The sequence below is a fragment of the Lissotriton vulgaris genome, chromosome 2_1 (genome assembly GCF_964263255.1).
Source record: "Lissotriton vulgaris chromosome 2_1, aLisVul1.2, whole genome shotgun sequence".
In the NCBI taxonomy this organism is placed as follows: Eukaryota; Metazoa; Chordata; class Amphibia; order Caudata; family Salamandridae; genus Lissotriton; species Lissotriton vulgaris.
In genome coordinates, this window is record NC_141687.1 from 1809493540 (window position 1) to 1809521281 (window position 27742).

The following is a 27742-nucleotide window of genomic DNA, read 5'->3' on the forward strand; positions in this document are numbered from 1 at the left end:
AAGGTAATGACTGTCTGCTCGCTGGCAAGGAAGAGGAAGCCTGCCTCCCACGAATAAGACAGGTCTGCTGGTCAAAGCGCCTGCTGTGGGCAACATTAGCACTTGGGAAGCAGCAAGGTAGCTCAACACGCACAGTGCCCATTGCTGAAATCTGTGTGCAGACTCAACATCACAGGATCGAATCCTACCTAGAAAGCCTCTTCGACCTATCATCCATCTGAAACTGGTGAAGTCAAGAACTTGTAGCTGGAGTCAACTAACATTCATCACTTTGGAATAGAATGCCCGATACCAAAAAAAAACAAAAAACAAGACGGAGGGCATTGCTGTGGGGAGGGGGGAGGAGAAATGCGGCACGGCCGCAGAAGGGGGCGGAGCGTGGAGAGCGGCGATGAGGGTGTGAAGCAGCAGGGGCTGCGGGATGGAGGCTGGGCTGCCTTTGATGCGTTAATGCGAGGTAGGCAGGCTGGTGGCATGTGCACGCGCTTTTTAGAGCTTGCGCTTGCGCAATGAGCTAAAAAGCATATGCACTGCAAGGAATCGCCAGTGGAATCGTGTGCTTGGTTAAACGCTATTTAAGCGCCTATAGTCTCGCTCTGCTCAATGCGCATGCGCATTGAGAGGCGAGACCTAAAAAGTACTGGGTGGATACAAAACAAAATTAACCAAAGCATAAAAATGAACAAGTGTAGAGAAAAGCAGTGCCCCTTCTTCAACCTCAAACAAGAGACTAGTCCACTGCTAACACCGAAAAAAGTCAGACTAACGAAAAATATGCAGGGTCCATTCTTCACCCACAAAAGGGACTAGTCACTGCCCTCAAAATGTTAACAATAAAGTAGTGCGATCCCCAGCGTTAAATCCGGTGAAGGAAGAAAAACGAAACTTACGGCATTGATAAACCTAATGTAACTGTACATAGATGAATTGCAGGCAATGGTGCAAATAGCCGTGGAGACAGGAAAGAACTAACAAAAAAATATAGCAGCATGGACAGACAAAACCCTTAACCTTAAGGTACGGGCCTCAGCTGCCATGCGGAAGCATTCCAAGCACTAGACCGCACAGTTACAGCCAAGACCCAGAGTCCAACAAGCTAGCAGATCCGGTGCAGATGTGTAGTTGAGAATGGAGACATGCCTTAATCTGTGACATCGGCTTCCTGGGAGGACTGCAACACGTGCATTCCAGCACAAACTGTCTGAAAGATGGGATTTGTAAGATGCAGATAAGTAGTACTGCTAAAATACTTCCAGTAAGGCAGTGATCCTTTGTTCCACATAAACTTCTCACAAATCTCTCGAAAACCAGAAAAGGAGAGATGAGCCAATCCAATCCAATGGCAAAGAAAGATAAATTCCAATGTTGCCCTGCAGTGCTGTACTGCACACCCCAGATGAGAAAAACATCCAATTTGAAGGAAAAAAAACAGATGATGTGTCGCTAGGCCCAGACAGATTCCACAAAGCTGTGCTACGCAGAACTCGGTGAAGTGAAAAAAGCACTCTGCAGCACTACGCGGAGTTCCTCTAGCAGGCGGAGTTACCGCCTCCTCCTATGGCATGCACAGAGGATAACAATTTTGAGGATAGAGGAAACGGCTTATCCATAAACACTTGGATCTCTGAATCTACTACCAATCTGGGCCATTCTGAATGTCCTGCCCAAGGGACGCATGCACTGCTGAGGGGAGGACACTAGCCCATTCCGATCAGTTATGACTCCGGTGCGGGTACTTAGAGGAGGCAGCCATAGGCTTAGGATCCTTCATATCTTTTCTGTCCATCAACGATGCAAGAGGGCCCCTCGGGTCGGGTTCCGACAGTGGCAGCCGCACGAGAAGGCTAGGTCCTCAATCAATCAGTAGCTGCAGAGGGAAAGAAACAAACAGGTCGCCCTCCTCTCAACATACAATATAAATACAAAGACCTGTTGAGAAACTCCAGCAAAGACTCTTCTCCACCAGACCAAATTCATAGCACGTCGTCTATATACCCCTTCCAGAGGCGGATATTCCTTTGGAAGGGATTAGACTGATGATACACGCAACTTTCCTCTAACTGGCCTACATAGATGCAGGCCAGACTGGGCCTAAAGTTGCGCCCATAGATGTACCCATAGTTGGTAAATACATGTCATTTTTCTAGCAAAAATAATTGCGAGTTAATGTCAATTCGATACATTGTAGTACGAAAGACTGGCGTGTGAAGTACACATCACAGTGGTATTATAATTTTTGGCACTAATTTTTGGTACACGTATATTCTTTCAAGGCGAAATGGTTGCCAATGATGAGAATAGTGAGCATAGCTGGTGAGTACCAATCAGCAAGCTCGACTGGTGGTGCGCACGTGATGTGCCATCTTGTCCTTTCACATATTTTTGGTAAGGGTAACACATAGATTGGTGTAACCAGTGTATAATACGCTATTCAAGGTACACCCATATATATATATATATATCTCCAACCCACAGTTCAATCCACGAACTGTTCCGCAAATAAGGACACTCCAGCCAGATTTCTCGGTCTCTGCGCTTAGTTTATTTTCAGCGCATACACTTCAGTCAACAAACAAACGCGTTTCGGCGTTGACGCCTTCGTCAGTGCTGGCTAACAGAGACGTTTTTTTCATTTAAATAAAGTTTCAATCAAAACATCACGTGTTAAAAATAAACATAAAAGAGGCACATAAGTTCATTCACTTTGGCAGCCATCTTGGAGTGTTCAACATCAACTTTTTTAACACTCTTATTTCAATTCTAACTATACCTCATTGCATAGGCATTTGTTAATCTATATGCGGTATATTTAAGTCATATCCATTTACCTCATATTCACCCATATTTTGGTATTTTCCGCATTTTACAATTTCTAACTATTTTTACATATCTATTGCCTATCAATGAGACATCATATATTCAGCCCTGAATGGGCTTTTTTTCTAACGGACTCTTTCATCAGAGTACATTGGACTCAGTTTACAAGCATGGAACGTGCCTCGCGGTATCCTATCAGTGACAATTATTGCGCCCTGAATGGGCTTACTCATCATCATCCTCCAGTGAAAAGGATACACAGTCATGGGAAAGGGGGAAGCAGCATTAGTACAGTTTCATAAGTAGCAATATGGTCAAGGGGTAAAGGGGTAAAGGAGATACACAGTATGGGGAAATCAATTCTATTTACTGCTCTAGTTGTGGCTATTGATGCACCCACATCTCCTCTTCATTGTTCAGGCCTATCGGATTTTTTGTCTGGAGCATTATGATGTAGCGGGACTCAAGCGTTCTTAATTTCTTGACCCAGTTCCCTCCTCTTTCTGTTCTCACCAGTTGGTCTAATATGAAAAAGGATAACAAGTTGTTGTTACTTTGATGTTCTTTTTCATAATGCCGGGCCACTGGGTAGGCCTGGTCTTTCAGATTGATGGCCCTCATGTGTTCGAGCATTCTTAACTTCGTCTGTTTTATGGTACTGCCCACATATTTTTTTCCGCATGGACACACCAAACAGTAAACTGTGAACTCTGAGTTGCAGTTTAACAGTTTTGAGATTTGTTTTTTCTGTCCCCTTCCTGGTATCTCGAACTCCTTAACCTTGTGGGAATTCCTACAGGCCTTGCATTTCATGCATGGGTAGAAACCCAATGCTGGGGCTTTCTTCTTTCTCTTGCTTTTATGGTGGCTGTTTACTAGATGATCTTTCAGTGTGTGACTTCTACGGTAAGTTACCATCGGGTGATCCGATAATGACTTTCCTACTATGCCATCGGATTTGAGTATATTCCAGTTCCTACGTAGGATTTGGAACACCTCTGATGACTTGTCATTGAAATTCGTTATCAATCGCAATGACATGTCTACTTTCTTGACTTTAACTATTAGTAGTTCATTTCTTGGTCGTGCGTCACTTCTCTTCTCTGCCTCATCTAGGACCCCTTTAAAGTAGCCCCTCTTCTCAAATCTCCTTCTGGACTCTTTCTTCGCCTTTATATACTCTTTCTCCGTTGAGCAGTTCCGCTTAATCCGCAGAAACTCCCCCAAAGGAATGTTATTCACTACACAACGTGGGTGGCAGCTGCCAGCGTGTAGGACCGTATTGCCTGCAGTTGGCTTTCTGTACAGTGCTGTCTGTATCTTATTGTCCTGTATGTAGACCCTCAGATCTAAGTAGAAGACCTCCTCTTTGCTTATGCTGCTGGTAAATCTCAAATTGAGATTATTCTCATTGAGGTCCCTGATGTATTCTTCTGCCTCGTCCTGCGATCCCCGCCACACAATGAAGAGGTCATCAATGTAGCGGGTCCACAGTGAGATTTTGTCCACCCACTTTTCATTTGTCCCCGCCCAGGCCACGTGCTCCTCCCACCAGCCCACAAATAGATTTGCGTAACTGGGGGGCGAAGCACGTGCCCATCGCGGTCCCCTGTAGTTGCAAGTATAATTGGCCTGAGAACAGAAAGATATTGTTTTTCAAACAGAATTCTGTCAATGCAATGATCATGTGGTTATGTGTCCTGTATTTCAATTCCCTCCTCTGCAAGAAAAAATTCATCGCCTCCAGACCATCTTCGTGCCTTATCGATTTGTAGAGGCTTGTTATATCTAATGTAATTAGTAGTAGGTACTCTTCCCACATCACACCCTGGATGGTTCTCAGAAAGTCCTGTGTGTCCCTAAGATAGGAACTCAAATCCTTTACCAATGGTGCTATAAAGGTATCTATATACATTGAAGTTTTTTCCAACAAGCTGTCTATTGCCGATACTATCGGTCTACCCGGTGGCCAGATCTTACTCTTATGCACTTTTGGCAAGTGATAGAATGTTGCCAGCTGTGGATGCTCGTTCTTCAAATTTTGCCAGTCTTTTGTATCAAGGATACCTTTGTCTTTCCAGTCCGCGATTAGGGTATGGAATCTTGTTATGCTCTCAACAAATTGTTCTCTTCTAATTGGAGCGTAGTGTTCTGGTTTTCTCAGTTGACAAAGGGCTTCATCCTCATATTGCCGTCTATTGAGCAGCACAATATTTCCCCCTTTGTCGCTGGGTTTAATAACAATGTTTTCGTCATCACGAAGGTCATTGATTATTTCCCATTCCAGTTTGTTGAAATTTCTTTTAGCACCATTGAATTTCTTTTTCTGTAAGCCCTTCAGTTCCTCAATAACTATTTCCTGGAAGGTATCTATTGCATTGTGTGTTCCTTTGGGAATGAAATGTGATTTGATTTTCATGCTGCTTTTGCAGCCTCTTTGGGCAATTCCTCCTTCTTCCAGGAATTGTGTAAGCGATTCCCTTGGGTCACCTTGCGATTCAGTCTCTTCCATTAGTCCTTGCACTGTGATTAGTGCTTCAATATCCGTACCAACCAATGAGTTAGTATTCTCATCCCCACTCATAGTGATGGGAACTGGATCCTTGGGATGAAGCTTGAATATTTTTAATAATTTCATCTTTCGTACAAATTTGAAAAGGTCAATACGGGCTTGTGTATAGTCAAATGCTGGGGTAGGGCAGAATGTTAGCCTCAATTGGAGTATTTTACTCTCTTTCTCTGTCAGACCCCTATCCGACAGATTGATAATTGTTTGTTCAGTCGGCTCTTTGGTGCTTTCGTTCATTGTTGCCATCTCCCCCCGCGTTTGCTGCGTGTCATTATCGGGGTGAAACGGCCCACGTCTGCCTTTTTTGCCCCTCCTTGTCTTCCTCTTGCGGCCACAGGTGGATGGGTTCTTGGTGCAGGTCTCTGTCTTAGACCTCGCATCACCTCGTACTCGTAAAAAACCGAGTCATTTGAGGTGGACGGCGAATCCTCTGTCGTGGTGTTGTTCCTTTCTAAGGTCCTTGTATCCTGTTGCTTCCGCTGTTGTACAGATTCGTCCTCCGATATTTCCGACTCCTCTGTGCCTATTTCAGCAATAGTTTGTGGTTGCTTTTTTGCCTGCTGTAGGTTCTGCCGTGAGACATCGTATTTTTTTGCAAACGTTAAAATACGGCCATTTGCGTAGTCTTTTTCATCCCGGATGAACTTCTCCTGTTTTCTCCTTTTGATAGTATTCTCATAATCTATTAGCCGCTGTTTCATGAGTTTATGTAACTCTTCACTTTTTTTCACATCTTTATCCTCACTTATTTTCCCCTCAATTTCCTTGATTTCTTCCAGGAGTTTTGTTCTATCACTCCATGCGTGTTTGACAAGGATTTTAAGCATTTGGTACGTTGTTCCTTTCATAAATTCCGACCATTCCTCAAGGAGTTCTCTATTTGGGCTTTCATAGGAGGGAACAATAAATATTCTTAGCCCCCTCGGGACTCTACCGACTTCCAGATACTTCTGGAGGCTTGTGGCCTCCCACCACTTACGAATCTCCTTCTCGTAGGTTTTTTCTAGCGTGGAAAATACGTTTTTTAAAGTACCTGGTAAAGTCTTTTCCTTTTGTTTTTCCTTGCTTTTCACAATTGTTTTTAAATCAAACAAACTGCCTGCTGCTTCCTCCCTTTCTCCATCCGTAAACATCTCACAGGTGTACGCGCTGTAATTTCAGAGCACCGCAGAGAGCTCAGATTTTTAAGGCTATACGGGGTCAACCAGGGTCACAATACTGGAGTCGTTTTCACTCACCAGCGCCGCGTTTCATCGACCCTCGGAAGCCTCCTCGAGCTCGATCCGCGCGTTGCCAGTAAGACTCAGTTCTTTCTCCGTTGTTTATTCCACAAATGTGAGCTGCGTTCTTCTGGCACGTCGCTTCGTCCTGGTGGGGCTGGCAGTATTTAAATTCACAACTCACATCCACCTCCTGCCGCTCCACTTTACCCCGGGTGCCTCCTTAGCGCACGGTGGAGTGCGTAACATCTCTCCAACCCACAGTTCAATCCACGAACTGTTCCGCAAATAAGGACACTCCAGCCAGATTTCTCGTCTCTGCGCTTAGTTTATTTTCAGCGCATACACTTCAGTCAACAAACAAACGCGTTTCGGCGTTGACGCCTTCGTCAGTGCTGGCTAACAGAGACGTTTTTTTCATTTAAATAAAGTTTCAATCAAAACATCACGTGTTAAAAATAAACATAAAAGAGGCACATAAGTTCATTCACTTTGGCAGCCATCTTGGAGTGTTCAACATCAACTTTTTTAACACTCTTATTTCAATTCTAACTTTACCTCATTGCGTAGGCATTTGTTAATCTATATGCGGTATATTTAATTCATATCCATTTACCTCATATTCACCCATATTTTGGTATTTTCCGCATTTTACAATTTCTAACTATTTTTACATATCTATTGCCTATCAATGAGACATCATATATTCAGCCCTGAATGGGCTTTTTCCAACGGACTCTTTCATCAGAGTACATTGGACTCAGTTTACAAGCATGGAACGTGCCTCGGGGTATCCTATCAGTGACAATTATTGCGCCCTGAATGGGCTTACTCATCATCATCCTCCATTTATATCTATATCTATAGGGGGTACGTGGTTTGTGACTGTCAGTTGCAAAAAGGTTTGTTTTAGAAAATTTGGGGAGTATAGTTGCAGGACACTACCTCTGATTAAAGTGAGGAGTGGTAGGAAAAAGAGTGATGGAATCCTTGCCTCCACTTATATGAGTATCCTCAAGAAGAGGAGCCCTAGATGAACAGGTCTTTGTATTTATATTGGTCATGTGTCCGCCCGCCGGCAGCACTCACATATTCTTCTCGCCCCTCTGCTCCACTCCATTGGCAGCTCCTGATCCTTCGTGAGTCCTCCACCAGAGGTTATGCGAGTCATGTGACATGGTGGGATCGGAATTGGTTGTCCTCCGCCAGCGCCCAGTTTCCTTTGCAACCGCGAGAAGCCAGCATTGCGGTCTACAGAGTGATAGAGCCTGGCCAGAACTTGGTGGGTGGTGGTGGTAAAAAAAATTCTGCTACTTGACGTAGTCGGAGTTTTGCCGAACTCCGCACCATAAACGGAGGCACGGAGTGGTAAAACTCTGTTAATTCTGTCCTCAGAATGGAGTTTACTTCTCACCTTTACTCATCGCCAAATTTGTAATGATAGAGCCAACAATCTAGGAAAAATAAGTAGTATTTATTGTAGTTTGAAACACCAAAGTATAGCTGCAGAGAATACATCTAATCTCTATCCTTCAGCGCCAGCAACGCCCACCTGGTTCCAAATCAAAGATCTAGAACTCTAGTGACACAGCAGGTGGAACAAAAGAGACTTACAAAAATAAACAATTATAGCAGGAAATTCAAAGTAAACTTGAAAAGATAATTTGCAAGTAATAACATTATACCTACACATATTACATTATACAACACAACTCAGGCCTGGGGTGTTTGCTGACCTCGTGGGACGGATGGTGTTTTTTTTTTTACTATACCCGGTACAATGGAGATATGATCACTGAAATTGATCATCAGACCAATTGGCCCTGAGCCTGTCCATCGGTCAACCCTTGTCTACTGTCATATCTTTTTTCTGTGTTTACTGATGGATAGTTGGCTCATTATTTTTGTACAGTAAAATGTTTTAAATCCACAAATAGGTAATGCCCATCTTTTTCAAGCTTTTACATGCATATCTGCTTTAATAAACTTTTAAAAACTGCTGAGAAAGCTCTCTTACCAATATCTGTGAGAGGATAAACAAACAAACGCTGCCCCCAATTGTGAGGACATTCCACAGGGCGGCCCAACCGTGCTGTGCATTTCTATCCTGACAGGGCTGAGAATGTTCCAGTCCATTGAGCTGCTCTTGCTGTTCACCCTCTTCATCCAGTGAACCCATCATGCAGACCTCGGATAGACCTAAAAACATAAATCAAGGTATCAAGATAATTGCTTTTCGGTTAGGCCTTGCTAGACAATTTTACTGAGTTGTTGATTACATAGGACATGTTTATCAGAATTGTATTACCGTTCTCCAACTCTACAAGTACTTAACTGAGAGAAAATAGATATGGAAACAGCCTGCTAATTAATAGCGCCACACAGCATAAGTAAAGATAGTATGTCTTCCATTCAATACGGTTAAGGAAACTCACACAAACATCTAACTCATTCAGTCACTCACTCAAGAAAATATATTCATGAGTTAAAGCACTTTAGCATCTGGAAGTAAGTTTCTATCAAGTAAAAAGCTACCCCTTTTTCCTAGAGGTGGCTAGATACATGGGCCATATGTAGCAAAAGGTATGTAACTGTTACCACGGATTTTTTACAACGCATACCATTACAACGCATACTATTACAACGCAGGTCATTTTACAACGGATACCTTTACAACGCATTACACTACAACGCACATACTATTACAAAGCATACCATTACATCGTAAGTATAATTATAGGTAAGTTTATCTTTTCTTATAAACATTTATTAGTGGTATTTTGTTATGGGGTACCATAGGGTTGGGTTTGGGTTTTGGGGTACAGGGGTATTTTTAGGTTTTAGGGTTGGGTTTGGGTTTTGGGGTACAGGGGTATTTTTAGGTTTTAGGGCTGGGTTTGGGTTTTGGGTACAGGGGTATTTTTAGGTTTTAGGGATGGGTTTGGGTTTTGGGGTACAGGGGTATTTTTAGGTTTTAGGGTTGGGTTTGGGTTTTGGGGTACAGGGGTATTTTTAGGTTTTAGGGTTGGGTTTGGGTTTTGGGGTACAGGGGTATTTTTAGGTTTTAGGGCTGGGTTTGGGTTTTGGGGTACAGGGGTATTTTTAGGTTTTAGGCCTGGGTTTGGGTTTTGGGGTACAGGGGTATTTTTAGGTTTTAGGGCTGGGTTTGGGTTTTGGGGTACAGGGGTATTTTTAGGTTTTAGGGCTGGGTTTGGGTTTTGGGGTACAGGGGTATTTTTTAGGTTTTAGCGCTGGGTTTGGGTTTTGGGGTACAGGGGTATTTTTAGGTTTTAGGGCTGGGTTTGGGTTTTGGGGTACAGGGGTATTTTTAGGTTTTAGGGCTGGGTTTGGGTTTTTGGGGTACAGGGGTATTTTTAGATTTTAGGGTTGGGTTTGGGTTTTGGGGTACAGGGGTATTTTTAGGTTTTAGGGTTGGGTTTGGGTTTTGGGGTACAGGGGTATTTTTAGGTTTTAGGGTTGGGTTTGGGTTTTGGGGTACAGGGGTATTTTTAGGGTTTAGGGTTGGGTTTGGGTTTTGGGGTACAGGGGTATTTTTAGGTTTTAGGGTTGGGTTTGGGTTTTGGGGTACAGGGGTATTTTTAGGTTTTTGGGCTGGGTTTGGGTTTTGGGGTACAGGGTTTTTTTAGGTTTTAGGGCTGGGTTTGGGTTTTGGAGTAGAGAAGTATTTTTAACCTATTTTTACAAATAATAAAATTAAAATTAATTTAATTAATAATTTTAATACAAAATTATATAACAAATAACTAAATTAAATAATACATAAATAAATATTTACATTATATTTTAAAATTATATATTATTATTATATACTTACCTATACTTACGTTGTAATGGTATGCGTTGTAATAGTATCTGCGTTGTAGTGTTTTGCGTTGTAAAGGTATCCGTTGTAACATGACCTGCGTTGTAAAAAATCCGTTGTAATGGTATGCGTGCTAAAAGTACGCGTTGTAACATCATACATCCGTATCAAAAGGTTTTACCCATTCTGTGTCTATGGTAAAAAGTGTTCATACACAAGGCCCATAGACGTAAATGGCAGAGAATGGCAGGCAGGCTATTTAGTCTTCAATTGCCTCAATTCCTGTAATATGGCATAGGATTCAGTCCTTCCCTTTCACGTGCACTTACTATCACCCCTTTGTATGTGTCCCCTTTTCTTATGGCTTTTGTTACTGATTGTGACCCAACACTCATTCTGGACATCAGCCCCATGCATTTTCATTTCATTTAACACATGCTCTAACTCAAAGAGTCTCCTGTTCCTTCTGACCCTTCATCTTAGAAGCTCAAGCCTCTTTTTAGGATCTCGTTTCAACCTCCACACTTCCAATGGAATATGTTTAGCTCCTAAGCTGCAGTTATGTTATGTTATATAATGTTATTATGACTTGTATAGCGCACATATACCCTTAGGTGTCTTGGTGCTTCCGGTTCTCCATACTGTGTTTCAGACCACTATTCCTAAAAGAGCCATGTCTTTAGTAGCTTTCTGAACTCAAGAAGAGAGGGATTCTTCCTAAAATGTAATGGAAGAGAGTTCCATTACTTTATGGTATTGTAGCTAAAACTTCTCCCACCCCAGTTTGTTTTTTTGTTTTTGACAGTAGGCATCAGATTGGTATTGGCCGACTGTAGAGGTCTGTTGGGTGAATACCATCTGAAAAGGTCCCATAAAATTTCAGACCTTCTCCATGGAGTGTCTTGTGAGCGATACAGAGCGCCTTGAATTTTACCCGCTGATCGACTGGTCACCAGTGCAGGTCCTGAAACCCTGTTCTAACAGACTGATGTTTGGGGGTATCCAGTATGAGTCTTGCAGCGGCATTTTGTACAGTTTGCAACTTTCTGGGAAGAGTGGATTGGATTTTGATGTATAGGTCATTACAGTAGTCAAGTCTTGATAATACAAGAGAGGTTACAACCGTCTTTCTGGATTTTTTGGGAATAAAAGGGAGTATTTTTCTTAAGATTTTAATCATAAAGCATGCGGAAGACACCACCTTAGATACTTGGGGCTTCAGGCTCAATTTTTCATCCATAATAACGCCAAGGTTCTAGGCTTTAACTACAGGTGTAATAGCGGGCGTAGATTGTCTGGCCACCACGTTGGGGACAAAGGTGGAAAGAGATTACCAAACATGATCACTTCCATTTTGCTTGAAACAAATTTCAGGTGATGATTGCTCATCCAGTTAGTTAACGTAATCATACAATCGTGAGGTTTTAGGGAATGATTGATATCCTTATCCACTGTCGAGATTACCAACTGGGTATCGTTGGCGTAGGAGGTAGGAATCAAATTAAAACTTCTGATCAGTGGTGCCACTTCAGCCACATACATGTTAAAGAGCGTGGGACTCAACGAGGAGCCCTGAGGGACCCTGTAAGGCAGTGTAAAAGGTGCCGACTTGAATTTGCCTAGGTGGACTGTTTGAGTTCTTTCTGATAAAAATGATGTCAGTAGGGAGAGGGCTTCTCCTCCTATCCCTCTTGTTTTTAATTGATGGACCAGAAGAGTACGATCTACAGTATCAGATGTTGCGGATAGGTCGAGCAGTATAAGAACTGCTGACCCACCGCCATCTAGTGAGGACTTCATTTTTTCCATGGTTTTTATCAGAGCCATTTCAGTGCTATGATTAGTTCTCAAACCGAACTGGCTATGATCTAAAACCTGACTGTGCGTGATGAAGGTAGAATATTCAGCATTTATTGTTTTCTCTAGTATCTTTGCAGACAAAGTTATTCTTGCGACAGGTCGATAGTTGGCTCGGTCGAGTTCAAATTAGTTTTTTTTAAAAGAGGCAAGATACAAGCCTGTTTCCACAAAGTGGGAAAAGATCCTTGTGACATCATCTGATTAAACAGCTTGGACAGATAAGGTCCCATGAATTGGCTGATGCTCTGTAAAATTCTAGGGAGGCAAGGATCTTCTGGTGATCCTGAATTGGCCATAAGAATGAGTTTAGCTATTTGAGTGGAAGATTTAGGAGTAAAATTAAGAAAAGACGCTTTGGCAATGTCTTCTTGCTCTATAGAATTAATGTGAGACTTAGAGTGGGCAAACTGGTCAAAGATTTCATCCAACTTAGATTTGAATGTGTGAGCAAGTGCATCACAAAACTCTTGACTATGATTGACGGAGTCCTCTTTCGTGCCTAAGGTTAGATATTTTATAGTCTGAAAGAGTGCTTTACTGGAATTACCAGCTTTTTTATTTGTGATGTGAAATAGTGGCTTTTCTCTGAAATCAACTTTCTTTTAAAGTCTGAGAGCATAGTTTTGTACCTGTCTTTTTCCAGTGCTTCGTAATATTTTGGCCCGATTCTTTCTTGCCTTCTACAAGCCTGTTTGTCTAATCTCAGGGCTTCCAAAAACCACTGGGCTGAAGGTGTTTCTCTATTTTTATGAATCATTGTAATAGGAGCAAGTGTCAAACAGTTAGACTCTAGCCATGTAATATAGTTTATCCACTTGGCTGCTAAGGCATTATCAGGGTTTTCATTTGATTTCCATTGAAATGAATGGGTGGTGCATGACGAGTTACCCTTGTCATTAGCATCCAAGAGGTTAAGGCTGAGGATTCTGCATCTAGCTCCAAGTCCGGCTGGGTTTGAGCTAAATGGTCAACGAGGGACAAAGGATGAATTTTGTGCAAAGATCTACTGGTGGTCTTAGCGTGGGCCGTAATAGTGGTGTTGGATCGAAGGAGCTTATATCTAAAGAGAATGGCATGATGGTCAGACCAAGTTAGTGGAAGAGTAGATATATTAAAGATGGCGGGATTGTTCGAAAAAAGATCATCTAGAATAAGCACTGCTAGATGCGTAGGTTTTTGGATAAGCTGTCTGAGGCCTAGTTCTGATGTTATTTCTGGAAGCTCCATTTTGTCTTTATCTTCTAACGCTTCTAAATGGAAGTTCAAGTCGCCTAGAAACGTAAAGAAATTGGATTGAAGACTGAGCTCTAGTAATGAGTTTAGGTTAGCCAGAAAGTTAGATCTTGGACCGGGAGAGCGATAAATCAATAGACCATTAATTTTGTCTTGTCCCTGTGTTGAAATTTTAAAAAGGAAAGATGCAGTCAGATGAACATATAATTGAGCAGTGGGAGCTTAGTTCAATTCTATGTATTAAAGCAAGTCCACCACCTCTGGTTAGTTGTCTGTCGTGTCTAAATACTTTATAGCCATGAGAGACTGCAATGTTAAAATCAGGATCAGAGGTAACATTGCCCCAAGTTTCTGTTATAAACAGCATATCGATTTTATTGTCAGTGATGAGATCGGCGACTTCATAACTATGTTTTATAAGTCACCTGGCATTAATAAGAGTTAGCTGTTGTTTACTAAGCACTGAATTTGAAAAAGTAGCTTCAATATGTGAATTTAGTGTCAGATTTAAGGGCTTTTGTATTTTTATGTCGCAACCCAGGCATTGTGAGTAATCAGATTTTATTAGATCCTCACCTGTAGACACAGGTGCAAGCCTGTTGTATAGGCGGGCATACAGCTCTTAGGCTCTCTCCCGCGTAATGTAACCTTGGCGTATCTTCGGTACGTGAACCAGTGTTTCTGGCCCTCGGCCCGGTCCAGGCGCGGACTAGCACAGACGGGCTTGCCTTTGGCGTGCCTGTGGTGAGCCCGCTGCTCGCGTCCTCTCCAGCATGCCTCTAAATAGGTGCGTCTCGAATCTGGACCGCTAATCAGGGCGGAAGTGAGTGCCCGGAAGTACTGTCTAAAGCGAGGACTTCCCTGCGCAACAATCGGCATGAAGCTGCGGCAGACCGGGGTATATAAATGTCTCTGTTTTATCTCAACCTTTTCCATACTCTTTCAGGAACACATATTTTGGTCATTGCACCTCTGCATTAAATCTCCCTATCTCCCTCGCCCTCACGGACTGCATCCTGTCTCCCTCACAAAGTAGGGCACGCTCTAGGTTAGGTTTCATCAATGATATATGAATTGTAAGAAAAATGAAATTTCTCATGAACTGAAAAAAAATTGTAAGAACATTTTCTGTTACCTGCTGGCTAAAGTTCCTCTATGCATCCCAATATTCCCTTGACTCTCCCTGTTATCTTCTTCTTATTATTTTTTTGTATTAACATTTCTTTATTAATGCTTCGGACATTTATGAATACACGTGATAAACGACTCAAGTGAGAAACCATGTCCTAATAAATTATTACTAGAACTATGAAATCAGAAAAGATACAGAGGTAACATTCCCCATCCCTTGCTCCGTAAAGAGGTCCATAATTCGCTTTTCCAGTCTCTGTGATTTTAAGTCAATCTCACTCATTTCTTCTAAGGAGCTTTTCACTTCTGGTTGCGAATGTGGGCGGTCCCCGCCTTCGCCCGGGCATCAGTCAGGGGTACAGAACATCTTGTACAGCCCACCATGTTTAAGCACTCATTTCACTAATTACTCAGACACCGCCATGTAGGTCCGTCTGTGCTCCCTTTGTTTTAGCTAAATCACGGATTTTGGTATGTTATTTCCAGCTCTCAGTTCCAGTGAGTGTTACGAACCTGCAAATTATTAGGTCCGGCCTAGCGACAGATTGAACTGTCTCGCCTGCCTCCTGTTTTCCCATAAAATATCAACCAGTACCGGCCCCGTGGAAGCGAGTATCTGATTGTCATCCTCTGTCTGAATCCGGTCTGTAATTGTACTTATGTGTATAATCTGGGAGGGCTCAAACCCGGCAGTGCTACCCCTTCGTCTCGTCGAGGTGAGTAACTTTCCTTCACTGTCTTTTTCCAGCCCTCTCGTTATTTCATTGTAAACCACACTTCTTTCTGCTTGGGACCACTTCTGTGAAGCCCCCCTCTACACAGTCTCATCTGTGTATTTCCAATGCAGTCTTTGCAATTGTCCTATGTGCACATCACAGACATGTTCCTGTCCATGGAAGCATGTGATTGTACTCAGTGCATGCAGGGCATCAGTAACCTATTGATACTGTGTGCGGTGTGTGACATGCTGGATTTAGAGCTCCAGTTTATTTATCTGCCCTTGCCATTGTGGGAGAATTCTTTCCAGTATTCACCTGAGACGGCCATACAGATGATCACAACCCCTCAGGCTCTCCCCTTCAATGTCCTGCAAGCATCGATCCCATGTGTAGTGTAATAGGGGTTCATTAACCCATTCTTATCGTGCTGTGACTCTTCTTGATGAAGTGGATCTTGAACTGAAAAGCCCTTGCTGTGGCATATGACCAGGCTTTGAATATGAGCAGTATAATAAATGCCTGCCTGTTCAGTGTGTTCTCCTGTCCCTGGGGCATCTGTGGGCATTCAACCTCTCCCACTGTGTTCAGACACTCACTAACACCCACCAAAGCCTTCCAGTGTGCAGTTAGCCACCTGACCACAGACACAGTCCGGACACAGCTCTCCACTCTGGGAGAAACGTTCCTCTGCAGGTAAGGTTTAACAGTATTTATTAGGTGAGGCCAATTACAAGTAGAAACATTTAAATCCCAACTAAGGAAAACAGCATAATCCAGTGGGTCACCCTGCTTCAGCCTTTGCTGACTTTAATTGAGTGGCAGCATTCTGCTCTTTCAAAAGGAGCACACCCACACACAAGGTAGTTCCCTTCAGTGCCAAGAACTACAATGGCAATATGTGCTTTTTGGGGCCCAAAACATATTTTACTTTTAGAAAATGTTTTTTTTATATCAGTGAGGGCCCTGCCACTCTCCCACTAATAAAGCCTTACAAAAGAAAACACAGATTGCCAAATAGAGAAGACTAGCAGCTAACACCAGACCTATTGGCTTTGGCAATGCTTGTTTCCCCTGTTCTGAGAGCTAAATCACACAATGTTTAAATTGCAATGCATGCAGTAAAGCTTCATTCGCGAGGTCAGTCTTTCCTTATCTCTCGACAGAGATTATGATTGCATGAATGCACTTGTAATAATGCAGACAGGATACCAGTCATGATGGTAACTGAGTACCCTTCCACCAAACCTAAAATCAAGGCCTTCGAATCCTGTTCTTCCAGTGTTTCCATCTTTTGTAGACTGGCAGCTTCCAAGAAAACATCTCTGGTGTCTTGCGAGGGACCTGGACCTAACTCATCACAGCACGGGTCCTTCAGTACTAGAAGAAGCCCAACTACGCTAACAAGTTCTGGCCTGGGGAGTTGAATAATGCTGGGATATTCACTTGAACTCTCAACTATGTCTGAACCAGTCTTTTTCGCCAGTTGTCATCCTCTGCCAATAGGCTGGCAGTTATTTGCTTACAAAAGAGGGCCTCTTAGGCTAAGGTGGAGAGTCACTGTAATTCCTGATTTCGATGTCAGTAGTTTAGTGCCACTACAAGTTAGCATCACAGGACAGCGCCCCCGTACGTTTGCATGTTCTTGCTATTCTTATAACAAGAACCGAGCTAGAAGCAAGAAAGTGCAGTACAGAGGAGGGGCCAGGAGCAGATTTGAGAATAATTTGTGTTACTCGCCTTAGTAGCATTAGTGTTCTTTGATGAGGCGTGATGTGGTGTAATGAAGAGGTGAACACTTTCTCAGCCAGACAGGCATAGCCTGCGGGTACTATTTCTGGTAAGTCCTGCATGTTACCTCTATTGCCATCCAGCTGAAAGAGCTGCATGGTACCTATATCATTAATGGGAGCTGGAGCAGTATGAGGATAAAGGTGCCGGCTGCAGCTATGAGCTGACAGTGAGAGGTGTTGACCAGAGCATCTACTCTTCCTCTTGAGACCTACATCAAGTGGGACCACGAATGGCCATCTAAAGTAACCACACTGTTTCTGTAAACTGTGAGATTTCCAAACCACATTCGACCTAAAAGTATTTACATTATTCTTTTCTAAAGTTTTTATAATGTTTCTGAGGGTGCAACTTATTACCCCGAATTTTATTACATGTGTATGTCCTCCAAATGTTTCTGATCACAGGTATTTTCTAAGAAAAAAACATTTCACAATGTCGATTAATTTTGTGAACATTTTAATCCATGTGCTTACTGATAAACTGATATTGTTTACTTAAATGCTGAGTTTTAGTGGTCTTCCGGTAAGTGGGAACTTACATTTTAAGAAAGTGCCCTTATACTGCGTAGCTGTGCTTGCTTTTTATTATTTCTTGAATAGGCTTGAGTGGGTTAAATACACTTTATGAAATAATTACCTGCCTAGTTGTTCTTACCTAATTGCTTATTTAAATACGTACAATTTACAAATATAGGGAAAAATAAGATTGCTCTTCTATCAGAAATGGAGTGCAAGCTTAATAATGATTTAGAGGTGCTTGGCAATGTGAACTTTGCTGTGTAATTTCATCATTGGCAGGATTACCAAGGAACAGCATTACCAGCAGTAGAAATATAGGGTCCGACTTATATGTTGGGACAGAATGACCTCCCCATCAACACAATGGTCCACTCACTAGATGTATATGCAGGCGGACCATAGGTTTGGCTACTGCTGTGACTAACTACTTTATCCCCGCTGTAGCCAAACTGTCAAAGGATGGGCGGACACAGAGCCATTTTTTACTGTCCGGCACCACCAGGCAAACTTGGGACTGGTTTAGTTAAGGGACAGTACCTAGGTAACTGGCGGTTAGGGACAGTAACAAACAGACCACCAAAGTGGCAGCAATAACGCAGTTACCATACTTTGTCATCAAGCGTAATTGGCTTAAATCTTTTTTTGAAAAGATGGCTTGTCTTGGCAGGGAGATACAGGGATCAGGATGTTACGCCAAATGTTATTTGAGTGGGTAGATAGATAATTGCACATTCTGGGAAAAGTATGGGATGCAATTCAAACTGTCGCAGATATGAAGATTCTCAAAATTTGTTAAACTCTGCCAGTATAAAAAATTAAGAGGCCCTTGATTAAATTGATACAAATTAAATACATATATTACTTATGGATCTCAGAATAATTTTCCCTAGATGTAGAGACTCTCAATTAAATCAGAATTTCAGCTGTCTAGTTCGCAAATTAGAAATAGTTACAGGCAAAAATTATACTTCACTGAACAAAGTACCAATTAACTACATGTTTGATGACTCCTCTCACACATGCATGGTTGGACTCACTAGGTAACATTATCCAGGTGCAGGCATATTGTTAATTTAGTATTTGCAGCGAAGAAAATATTTTTGAACACATGCAAAAAAGCACTGTTCATCAATTGGCAACAGCAACTGTTTGGATTACCCAATATCTTTTACTAGGGTTTACAGCTAATTGCAACACACCAGGGTCCAAAAGTCTAAAGTACAGAGGCAACTCCTCCGTAATGGCAGAGGAGCATCGCCCCACTGAGTCAGTCAATAATAACATAACAATATTATCATTTGGGCGGGCATGGCAGGGAGGAGGGGGTAGTGTGAACTGTAAGGTGGGCATGTTGGTTTGGCTGGCCGTCTTTGGCCAGCCAAACAGGCATGCGCACTTAGGTTTCTCCAACCCGACTCTGTTGCATGGCTGCGTTGGAGAAATGCCATAGGCACTAAGGCACCGTCTAAACATCAAACAAGACCGCTCAGATCAATCCTGGTGCTGCTCTCATGCTATGAGAGCAGCCTCTGGATTGGATGGGAAGCCTGTGCTGGTGTCCCAGGGACTGCCAGGACACCATCAGGAGTGAAGAGGAGCATCGATGGGGTCGGCGGCAAGACAGGTAAGTTTTTAAAAATGATATTTCGCTTACCCCCTCTCCTCCCCACTGGAGTTTTGTGGTGGCCACCACTGGTAAAGTAATATTAGTAATTTATTTTATGACATTACACTTTACTGAATAGGTAAATTGATAACTTCTCTAATCCATATGTCTTTGAATGGTAAATCATGGCTGTATACAAAGGCCATCATCCAAATTTAAGGGTATGAGGTCTTGAATTGCAGTTCTTGAGTTACTTTTAGCGAGGAAGGAGAGCCAGGTTTGAACTAGTTGTTACTTGCTGTTTTTGACAAATAGTAGAAATTCTACTTTAGTGGTGTTGAGCTTAAGGGAGATGCTGGACATACAGGTCTGTTGAAGCACAGTGTTCGAGATGCTGGATGCTTGAAGCGGTGGAAACTTTCAAGTATACTAGTGTGTCACCACCATATTAGTAAATTGTGCTATCGGTGAGTAGCGTCTGAAGAGGCTGTAAGGACAGGTTGGAGATAAGAGGAGACTAGATGAAAACCTGGGGGATTTTGCAGGGTATACGAACCTTCTTGGATCTTCAGGGACCTGGAGGTGCCCATGTGAACAAACTGGCATTGCTTGTATTGGTAGAAAGAGAATCACTTGTATTGGTAAAAAGAGAATCAGTGAAGGATATTGTCTGTGAATATCATTTGAGGCTTCAGATTGCGTTAAGAATAGGATGATCAAGAGTGTTGAAGGCGGCTATATTCAAAAGATAGTCAAGAGCCAGTCACAGGTTTCCAGAAAAAATAAACCAACCTATACTGCTTATGCAATCTCAAAGTGATCATTTATTGACACAGATCTCTGCCCTTTCCACCTGTCCTTCAAAAGAGCACAATATTGATAATTAAATAAATTATAGCTTTCACTAAAATCTGAAGAGGATAAATTAGAAAAACAAGGAGAGGATACAGGTACATAAAAAACCATAGTAGCTGTTGTGTCATAGTATAAACAGTCCAGTGAGAGGCATTAGGAATGCAAGATGAATGTGAGATAGAACCAAATACATATTGGATTCTCACTCCAATTAGAGACCAGCCTGTCTTTGGAGTAGCTTTGCTTCCGGTTAGGGCTTCTACGCTGCAGCACAATGCAAGGGAACTTCTGTGAATGCAGAGTCCAGCTAATAGCTAGTATTTCTCTCTATGCGGAATGTCTAGACATTTGCAGACCATTTATAATATCTATGTCTGACAGAACTCACACAATATCCTTTACAAAAATTACAAAAAATGCCCGAATATTAGATGAAATTATTTGTTACTACGCAACAATGCCAATGTGTTCATTTCTGATTATTTTTAGCACGAAAGTCATCCTTGTCTGCATTTTGGATGCAAGGAAATTACACATGATGCAAACAACAGATGCTTAAGATTAGTTTCTTCCTGTTCTTTCTCGTACGCTAGCAAAAAGGTTTTTTGTCTGAACGAAATCTCAATTGAACGATGTGGTGTAATGGCATAATCTTCGTCATTTGCGTACTGTTAGGAATTGGGTTTCTGGTTGGCAGAGGTATGCCCCCGGTCCAAGCAGGGACAACAATCCTAGTCAGGGTAAGTATAGTATACACTAAAGGTTTACCTGTGCTCACCCTCTGGTAGCTTGGCACAGCCCAGTCAGGCTAACATAAAGAGGCAATGTGTGAAATATTTGTGCACACAAAGTGAAAAGGGTGACTGTAATGGCTTGGAGAGTTGATGGCGACTGACCCATCTTATTAATGATGAAGAGAAATTCAGGACAGCCTGACCCAGTATCACAGGAACATAAAGCTGGCTCGTAAATCCTATATTGCCCCACAGATAGGCCAGGCTGAAAATACACCCAAAGCTTTGTTCCAGATCCTGAAGGCTTTTATAAACCCAAAAGGTTGTGACCTGGAAGAAGCCACATCCCAAATCCTCTGTGATAAAATAGCTGATTACTTTATCCAAAAAATTGATACCATCTACAATAAGATTACTTCTGCTGACAGTCCGCAGTTGGTTAATGCGAACATAGACCTGTCACAGTGCTCGAAATTTACTGCACTGGGGAGCTTCTCTCCACTGACTCAGGAGGAGGTGGACATTTTAATGTGCAATGTGAAATCAGTTTCACCGCTTGATAGTATACCTGCCAGAATCTCTTCCTCTCTTGTTAAACAACTGTCAGCTCCAATCGTGCCTAGCAAAAAGAAAAAAAAATGAACGTGTTCATTTGTAACGAAACTGGTGCTCATGTAAAGCGCTCCGATACCCGATGTCTCTGGTCTAGTTCGCGCTATATAATACTCAAAAAACAAATCTGTTCTCTCCTTAATCTATCATTGACGGTAGGCCATCTTCCAGTGGTTTGGAAGGTGGCTCAGATCATTCTGATCCGTAAAAACACCAAACCTCCATGGAAGATCTTTTTAATTTACGACCAGTCTCCCTGTTACTTCTTATGAGCAAATTGCTGGAAAAGCATGTTAATAAACATCTGTCAGACGATATCGAATCGGCAGGCAGCCTTGATCCATCGCAATCAGGCTTTCAGCCAAAACACAGCACCGAAACAGCCCTGATGGCTTTTACAGATAACATCAGGCTAGCACTGGACAGCGGACAATCCACTCTATGGTGTTATTAGATCTGTCCGCCACATTGGATACGGTCAGCCATCAGATTCTGCTCAGGAGACTGAAGGAATCAGGTATTGAGGGAGTAGCTCTGCAGTGGATGACAAGATTCCTTGTTAATCATTCCCAGGCAGTCAATATGGGTCCATTTTGTTCAACATCCAAGGAACTGACTAAGGGAGGCCCCAGGGCTCTTGCCTAAGCCCCACATTGTTCAACATCTATGTCGCTCCCTTGGCCGCACTTCTGAGGACCTATGGGTTCATTCCAGTATCATATGCAGATGACACTCAACTTACCTCCTCTTTCAATAAATCTCTCCAGGCAGCTCAAGACACCTTCTCTTCCGGCATGTGGGCAATCTCTCAATGGATGCGTAACAAAAATCTACAACTAAATGCCGGAAAGATTGAGATCATGCTCTTTGGAGATGCTCCACTGCTTTGGACACCAGAGTGGTGGCCAAAAGAGTTAGGGACCGCTCCAGTACCGAAGACAGAAGTAAAAAATCTAGGGGTTCGTATAGAGCAGGCTCTGACCATAAAGGAGCGTGTGTCCCACACAGTTGGCTCATGCTTCCATGTGCTTAGCCTGCTGAGAAGAGTCTTCCCTTTCCTTCCTGATTCCACACGCAAGACGCTTATCCAGATTCTGGTGTTCAGCAGATTGGATTACTGCAACGCCTTGTAGATTGCAGCTAACGAGTCCTCGCTGGACCGCTTACAGGTAGTGCAAAATATGGCGGGTGATTCAACACTGAATGCCCCTTACAGAACAGCCTCACTTTCCCTTCTCCAACAGCTTCATTGGCTGCTTGTGCGCAAACAAATACAATTTAAAATCTGTTGCATCATGCGTAAAGCGGTGTGGGGTAAAGGACCTACTTATTTGGTGGAGAAACTTAACCGATATACTCCCAGACCTCCGCTCTGGTTCGAAATCCCTCCTCATGGTACTGAGGATAAAGAAGCTAAGGACAGGGGGAAACGCTTTTTCATATCTCGCTCTCCTCTATTGGAACCAGCTTCCCATTTCATTGAGGCAGTGCCCGGTCCATCTGCAGTTCAGAAAGGCTTTGAAAACTGTTCTGTTCTAGACTTGCTCTTTAGTGACAGCTTGTTCATGTGGGTCCGTGAGCGCTGAGATAACCCATCGGGGCTGATTCAAGCACTATACAAATTCATAAATAAACACACACACACTAACACAGTGAAAACACCACAAAAGTACTCCACATCAGTTTAGAAAAATAGCCAATATTTATCTGAGTAAAGCAAGACCAAAATGATAAAAATCCTATATACACAATTCAAGATATGAAAGTTGCAAGATTAACCATAAAAGTAGTACTTAGAAATCAGTAGCTCCAACTGGGTCTACGTGGTCGTTCTTGACCAGCAAATCCAAAAGTTCAGTCCAACTGGGATGAAGCACGGGACAGATTCAGGAGTCACGCAAACCCTCTGACAGCACCTTGGATGCATCGAAGAATGTAGACAAAGCGTTCGTTGTGCAAAGGGGAGGATGTGTCACTACCAATGGCGATGCGTCGTTTCAGAAGCCGAGCAATGTGGATGCATCGATGTCAAGATACAATGTGAATTGGGCTGATGCGTCATTGTTACATCACTGGCCGTAGGCGATTCATGTAGCACAGGGTGATGTGGAGGTGCTGCATCAGGAACATTAGCGCTGTGTTGAAGATTGTGGGTGATACTTGACGCAGTCGGCGAGCAGTGTCCATGGCTTCGGTGCAGGCAGGTGCAAGCATCAACATCGTAGGGAAATGTGCTGGTTCCAATCGGCAACATCCTTGATGAATTGGTGTCTTGGGTTGCAGCACCAACCACTCACTTCCAGGTGTCCAGGACTGGTTTTAGCACCACTTGGCAGAGTATGACTTACTACAGAGGAGCCCAGGTGCTGATAGCAAGATGCAGGGGAAGTCCTTGATATGCCTGAGGCTTCAGAAAACAGGAGGTAAGCCAACAAGCCCTAGGAGAAACTTTAGAGTTGCAGTATTTAGAGAGTCAAGTCCAGTCCTCCTCTCACTCACAGACAAGAAGCACCAGGCAGCAGGACAACACAGCAAATCAATCAGCAAAGTGGAAGTCCCTCCTGGCAATCCAACAGTTCTTCTTCCTGGTAGAATGTGCTCAGTTCCAGATGTTTTTGAGTACATGGTGCCAGACGTCCAGCAATTATGCCCATTTGAGCCTTTGAAATAGGGAGACTTCAAAGAAAGGTGTTTGTAATGCACAAGACCCTACCCTTCCCTACCCTGGATCCCGACTCATTACAGGGGGGTATGCAGCCCTTTTTGTGGGGACAGGCACAGTTCTATTAAGGTGTCAGCTCCTCCCTCTCACTGTAGCTCTGTAAGGCCCATCAGCTGGGTGATGGGCCATCATGATGTGAGTGGCACACCTCAGCTCCCTTTATGTGTGAATGTCTAGAGTGAATGTGCAAAGCGCACCTCTCACCCAACCCAGACGTGTATTCCAGAAACAGGCAGAAGGCACCGAAGGGTCTAAGTAAGAAAATGCCATCTTTCTAAAAGTGGAATTTTCAGACCTGCACTTTAAAAACCAACTTCACTAAAAGAAGTGTTTTTTTAAATTGTGAGCCTAGAGACACCAAACTTACTTCTCCTACATTTTCCCCATTGGAAGTTGCACTTGTAAAATGCGATAGCCTATGGGAGAAATAGGCTTTGCAGGACTGAAATATGAATTTTAAAGTATTTCACTACCAGGACATGTAAAACTGAAAGGTACATCTCCTACCTTTTAAGTACACTGCACCCTGCCCATGGGCTATCCAGGCATGCTCCAGGGGTGCCCTTTGTGTCATTAATAGGAATATTTAGGCCTGACAAGTAGGTGAACTTTTCTGGTCAATATAGCAGTTAAAAACTGCACACACAGGCTCTGCAGTGGTAGGCCTGGGACATGTTTAAAGTGTTACTCACCTGGGTGGCACAATCAGTGCTGCAGGCCCACTCGTAGCATTTGATTTACAGGCCATGGGCAGGTGTAATGCACTGTACTAGGGACTTATAAGTAAATCAAATATACCAATCATGGAGAAATCAAATATACCAATCATGGAGAAACCAAATGCATTACATTTTGGACACAGAGCAAATGCACGTTCGCACTGGCCAGCAGTGAAAAAGCACACAGAGTTCTTAAGCCAGCAAAAACTAAGTTCAGTACACAGTCAAAAACAGGAGGTGCAAAAGGCAAAAGTGAGGGGAAACCATGCCGAAAAATGCCAGGTCTAACACACCATAGGCACTAAGGCCACTTAGTGGCAAATGAGGCTGCTCAGACCAATCCTGGCGCTGCTTTCATGCTATGAGAGCAGCATCTGGATTGAGAAGGGAGACTATGCAGGTTTCCCAAGGACTGCTGGAACACCATTCGGAGTGAAGAGGAGCACCGAAGCGTTGCAGCAGGATAGGTAAAAAAAAATGATTATTCCCCCAGTAGAAGGTGGGAAGAGCTATCCAACCCCTTGGGAGTTCTCTTCACTACTGTCGAAGAACCTGGAAAGACAACCAGCGTTGGTGTGTCCTGTTCCAGGACAGCGTTCCACCATAAAGTCCATTCCCTGTAAGAATATGGACCACCTAAACAGTTTAGGAATCTCACCCCTCATGTTCATTAACCATCTGAGGGGCCTGTGGTCTGTCTGAACCTAGATGTGAGTCCCAAACAATTAGGGCATTAGCTTCATCAGTGCCCTGACCATAGCAAAAGCTTCTGTTTCTATTGCGCTCCACCTCTGTTCCCTGGGAAGTAACCTCCTACTAATGAAGGCTACAGGTTGATCTAGGCCCCCTCAGTTAGCTGTGCAAGCACCATCCCCATGCCTTGCTCTGAGGCATCAGTCTGTACTCCAAATTTTGGGGAAAAGTCAGGGGCCTTGAGCACGGACACCAGGCACATGGTCTTCTTTAGGGTGTCAACAGTGGTCTGGCACTCCTCTGACCAGACCATCTGACGTGGCTGCTTCTTGGAAGTCAGCTCTGTCAGAGGAGCAACAATGGTGCCATATCCCTTGACAAATTTCCTGCATTAGCCTGTGAGGCCTTAAAAGGCTCTCACTTCAATATGGGTCTTGGGGGATATGCAAGCCAGAATGATATTGATCTTTGATTGCAGGGGCTGCACCTTGTTGCCCCCTATTTGGTGTCCCAAGTAAACCACAGAACCCTGCCCTATCTGGCACTTACTTGCCTTGATAGTTAGGCCTGCACTCTGCAGGGCACTCAGCACTTCTTCGAGGTGTTGCAAATGGTTATCCCAACAGAAGGTTCTGACTACAATGTTGTCAAGGTATGCGGCACTGAAGTTCTCCAACCTAGCTAGGACCTAGTTGATCAACCTCTGGAAGGTGGCAGGGCTGTTCTTCAACCCAAAAGTCTTGACACAGAACTGGTTTTGCCCTTCTGGCATTGAGAACGTTGATCTCTCATGTTCCTCCACGGTCAGGGTAATCTGCCAGTACCCAGACATTAAAACAAAAGTGCTGAGGAACTTGCCAGCCCCATGCCGATCAATGAGCCCATCAGCTCTGGTGATGGGGAGCACATCATTCTTGGTGACCACATAGAGCTGATGGTAGTCCACACAGAACTGTAGTTCTGGTGTGACACCGGGCTGCGCAGCCTTGGGACCCAAAACCACTGGGCTGGACCAAATCCTGTTGTAGGGCTCAATAACCCCATGTGCTAGCATTTTGGAAACCTCATCCTTGGTGCCCCGTAAAGAAGTTCAAAATGGCTGAATTAATCCCCCTTCTGTTATGCCTCCCTGTAGGCAAATAAAAGACATGGCAGAAGGACATCCCACTTACGCCTCATGGGTTCAGGTAGCCCCATTATCATGCCTTTGAATGTACGGTTGAATCTCTCCTCTCAACCAACCCATTGGTTTGGGGTGGTAAGGAGTGAAGCATTTGTAAGTTATGCCACACTCCTTCCACATGGCCTTCATGTATAGGGACATTTAGTTGGTACCACAGTCAGATACCACCTCCTTGGGGAAACCCACTTGGGTAAAGATCGCCATCAGTGCCCAGGCCATGGCGGGCGCAGTCACTGTCCTTAGAAGGATAGCTTTCAGGTACCGGGTGGCATACTCCACCAGGACAAATCTGTTGCCCATGGCTGTCTTGGGATCCAGAAGCCCCACAATGGCAATGCCACCAAGCTTGAAAAGGCTGCTCACAACAGGGAATATTTGCAGGGGGGGTTTGTATTCCCCCCTGTCTTGCCACTCACTTGGCAGGTAGAACAGGCCCTGCAGAACACATCTTAGGCCTTCCTTATTTGAGGCCAATAAAAGTGTGGGGCAAGCCTGTCAAAGGTCTTGGCTTGCCACAAATGATCTGCCAGTGGTAAATCATAAGCCATGCCCAGTAGGAAGGTTCTCAGCACTGGGGTACCACCAGCACATAGGCGTCATCAGGCTTAGGAACCTTAGGGTCACTATACAGGAGACCATTCTCCCAATAAATCAGATGTTTGCCAGAGGCGTCACCAGCTGCCTGGGCCTAGGCCTGCTACAGAAGACCCACAAGAGTAGGGCACTCTTTCTGCACCACACAAAACTCCTCTCAGGAGGAACCTCCGTCCTGCTGCCAATGGGTCAGCTCAGAGAGTTTCCCCACTTTGGCCACTTCTTCCCCTGCAGGTTCCAGAATGTCCCCCTCAGGGTCAGCCGCCTACCAAACTGTGGGAACTTTAAGAGTGTGCTTTCCATGCCCCTTGCCCTTCCTCTTTTTGACAAGCACCGGGGCCTC

The 27742-nt window shown here is 43.6% G+C and overlaps 1 protein-coding gene across 1 annotated transcript in view; it reads right to left on the bottom strand.

The window, feature by feature from the left end:
- PTPN5 (protein tyrosine phosphatase non-receptor type 5) overlaps nucleotides 1–27742 on the bottom strand; it is a 529877-nt gene that overhangs the window by 333545 nt on the left and 168590 nt on the right. The window contains exon 3 of the mRNA XM_086957871.1: nucleotides 8624–8805. Within this exon, the coding sequence (XP_086813997.1) occupies nucleotides 8624–8788 (165 nt within the window). The 5' untranslated portion in view covers nucleotides 8789–8805. The remainder of the gene's footprint in view (nucleotides 1–8623; nucleotides 8806–27742) is intronic.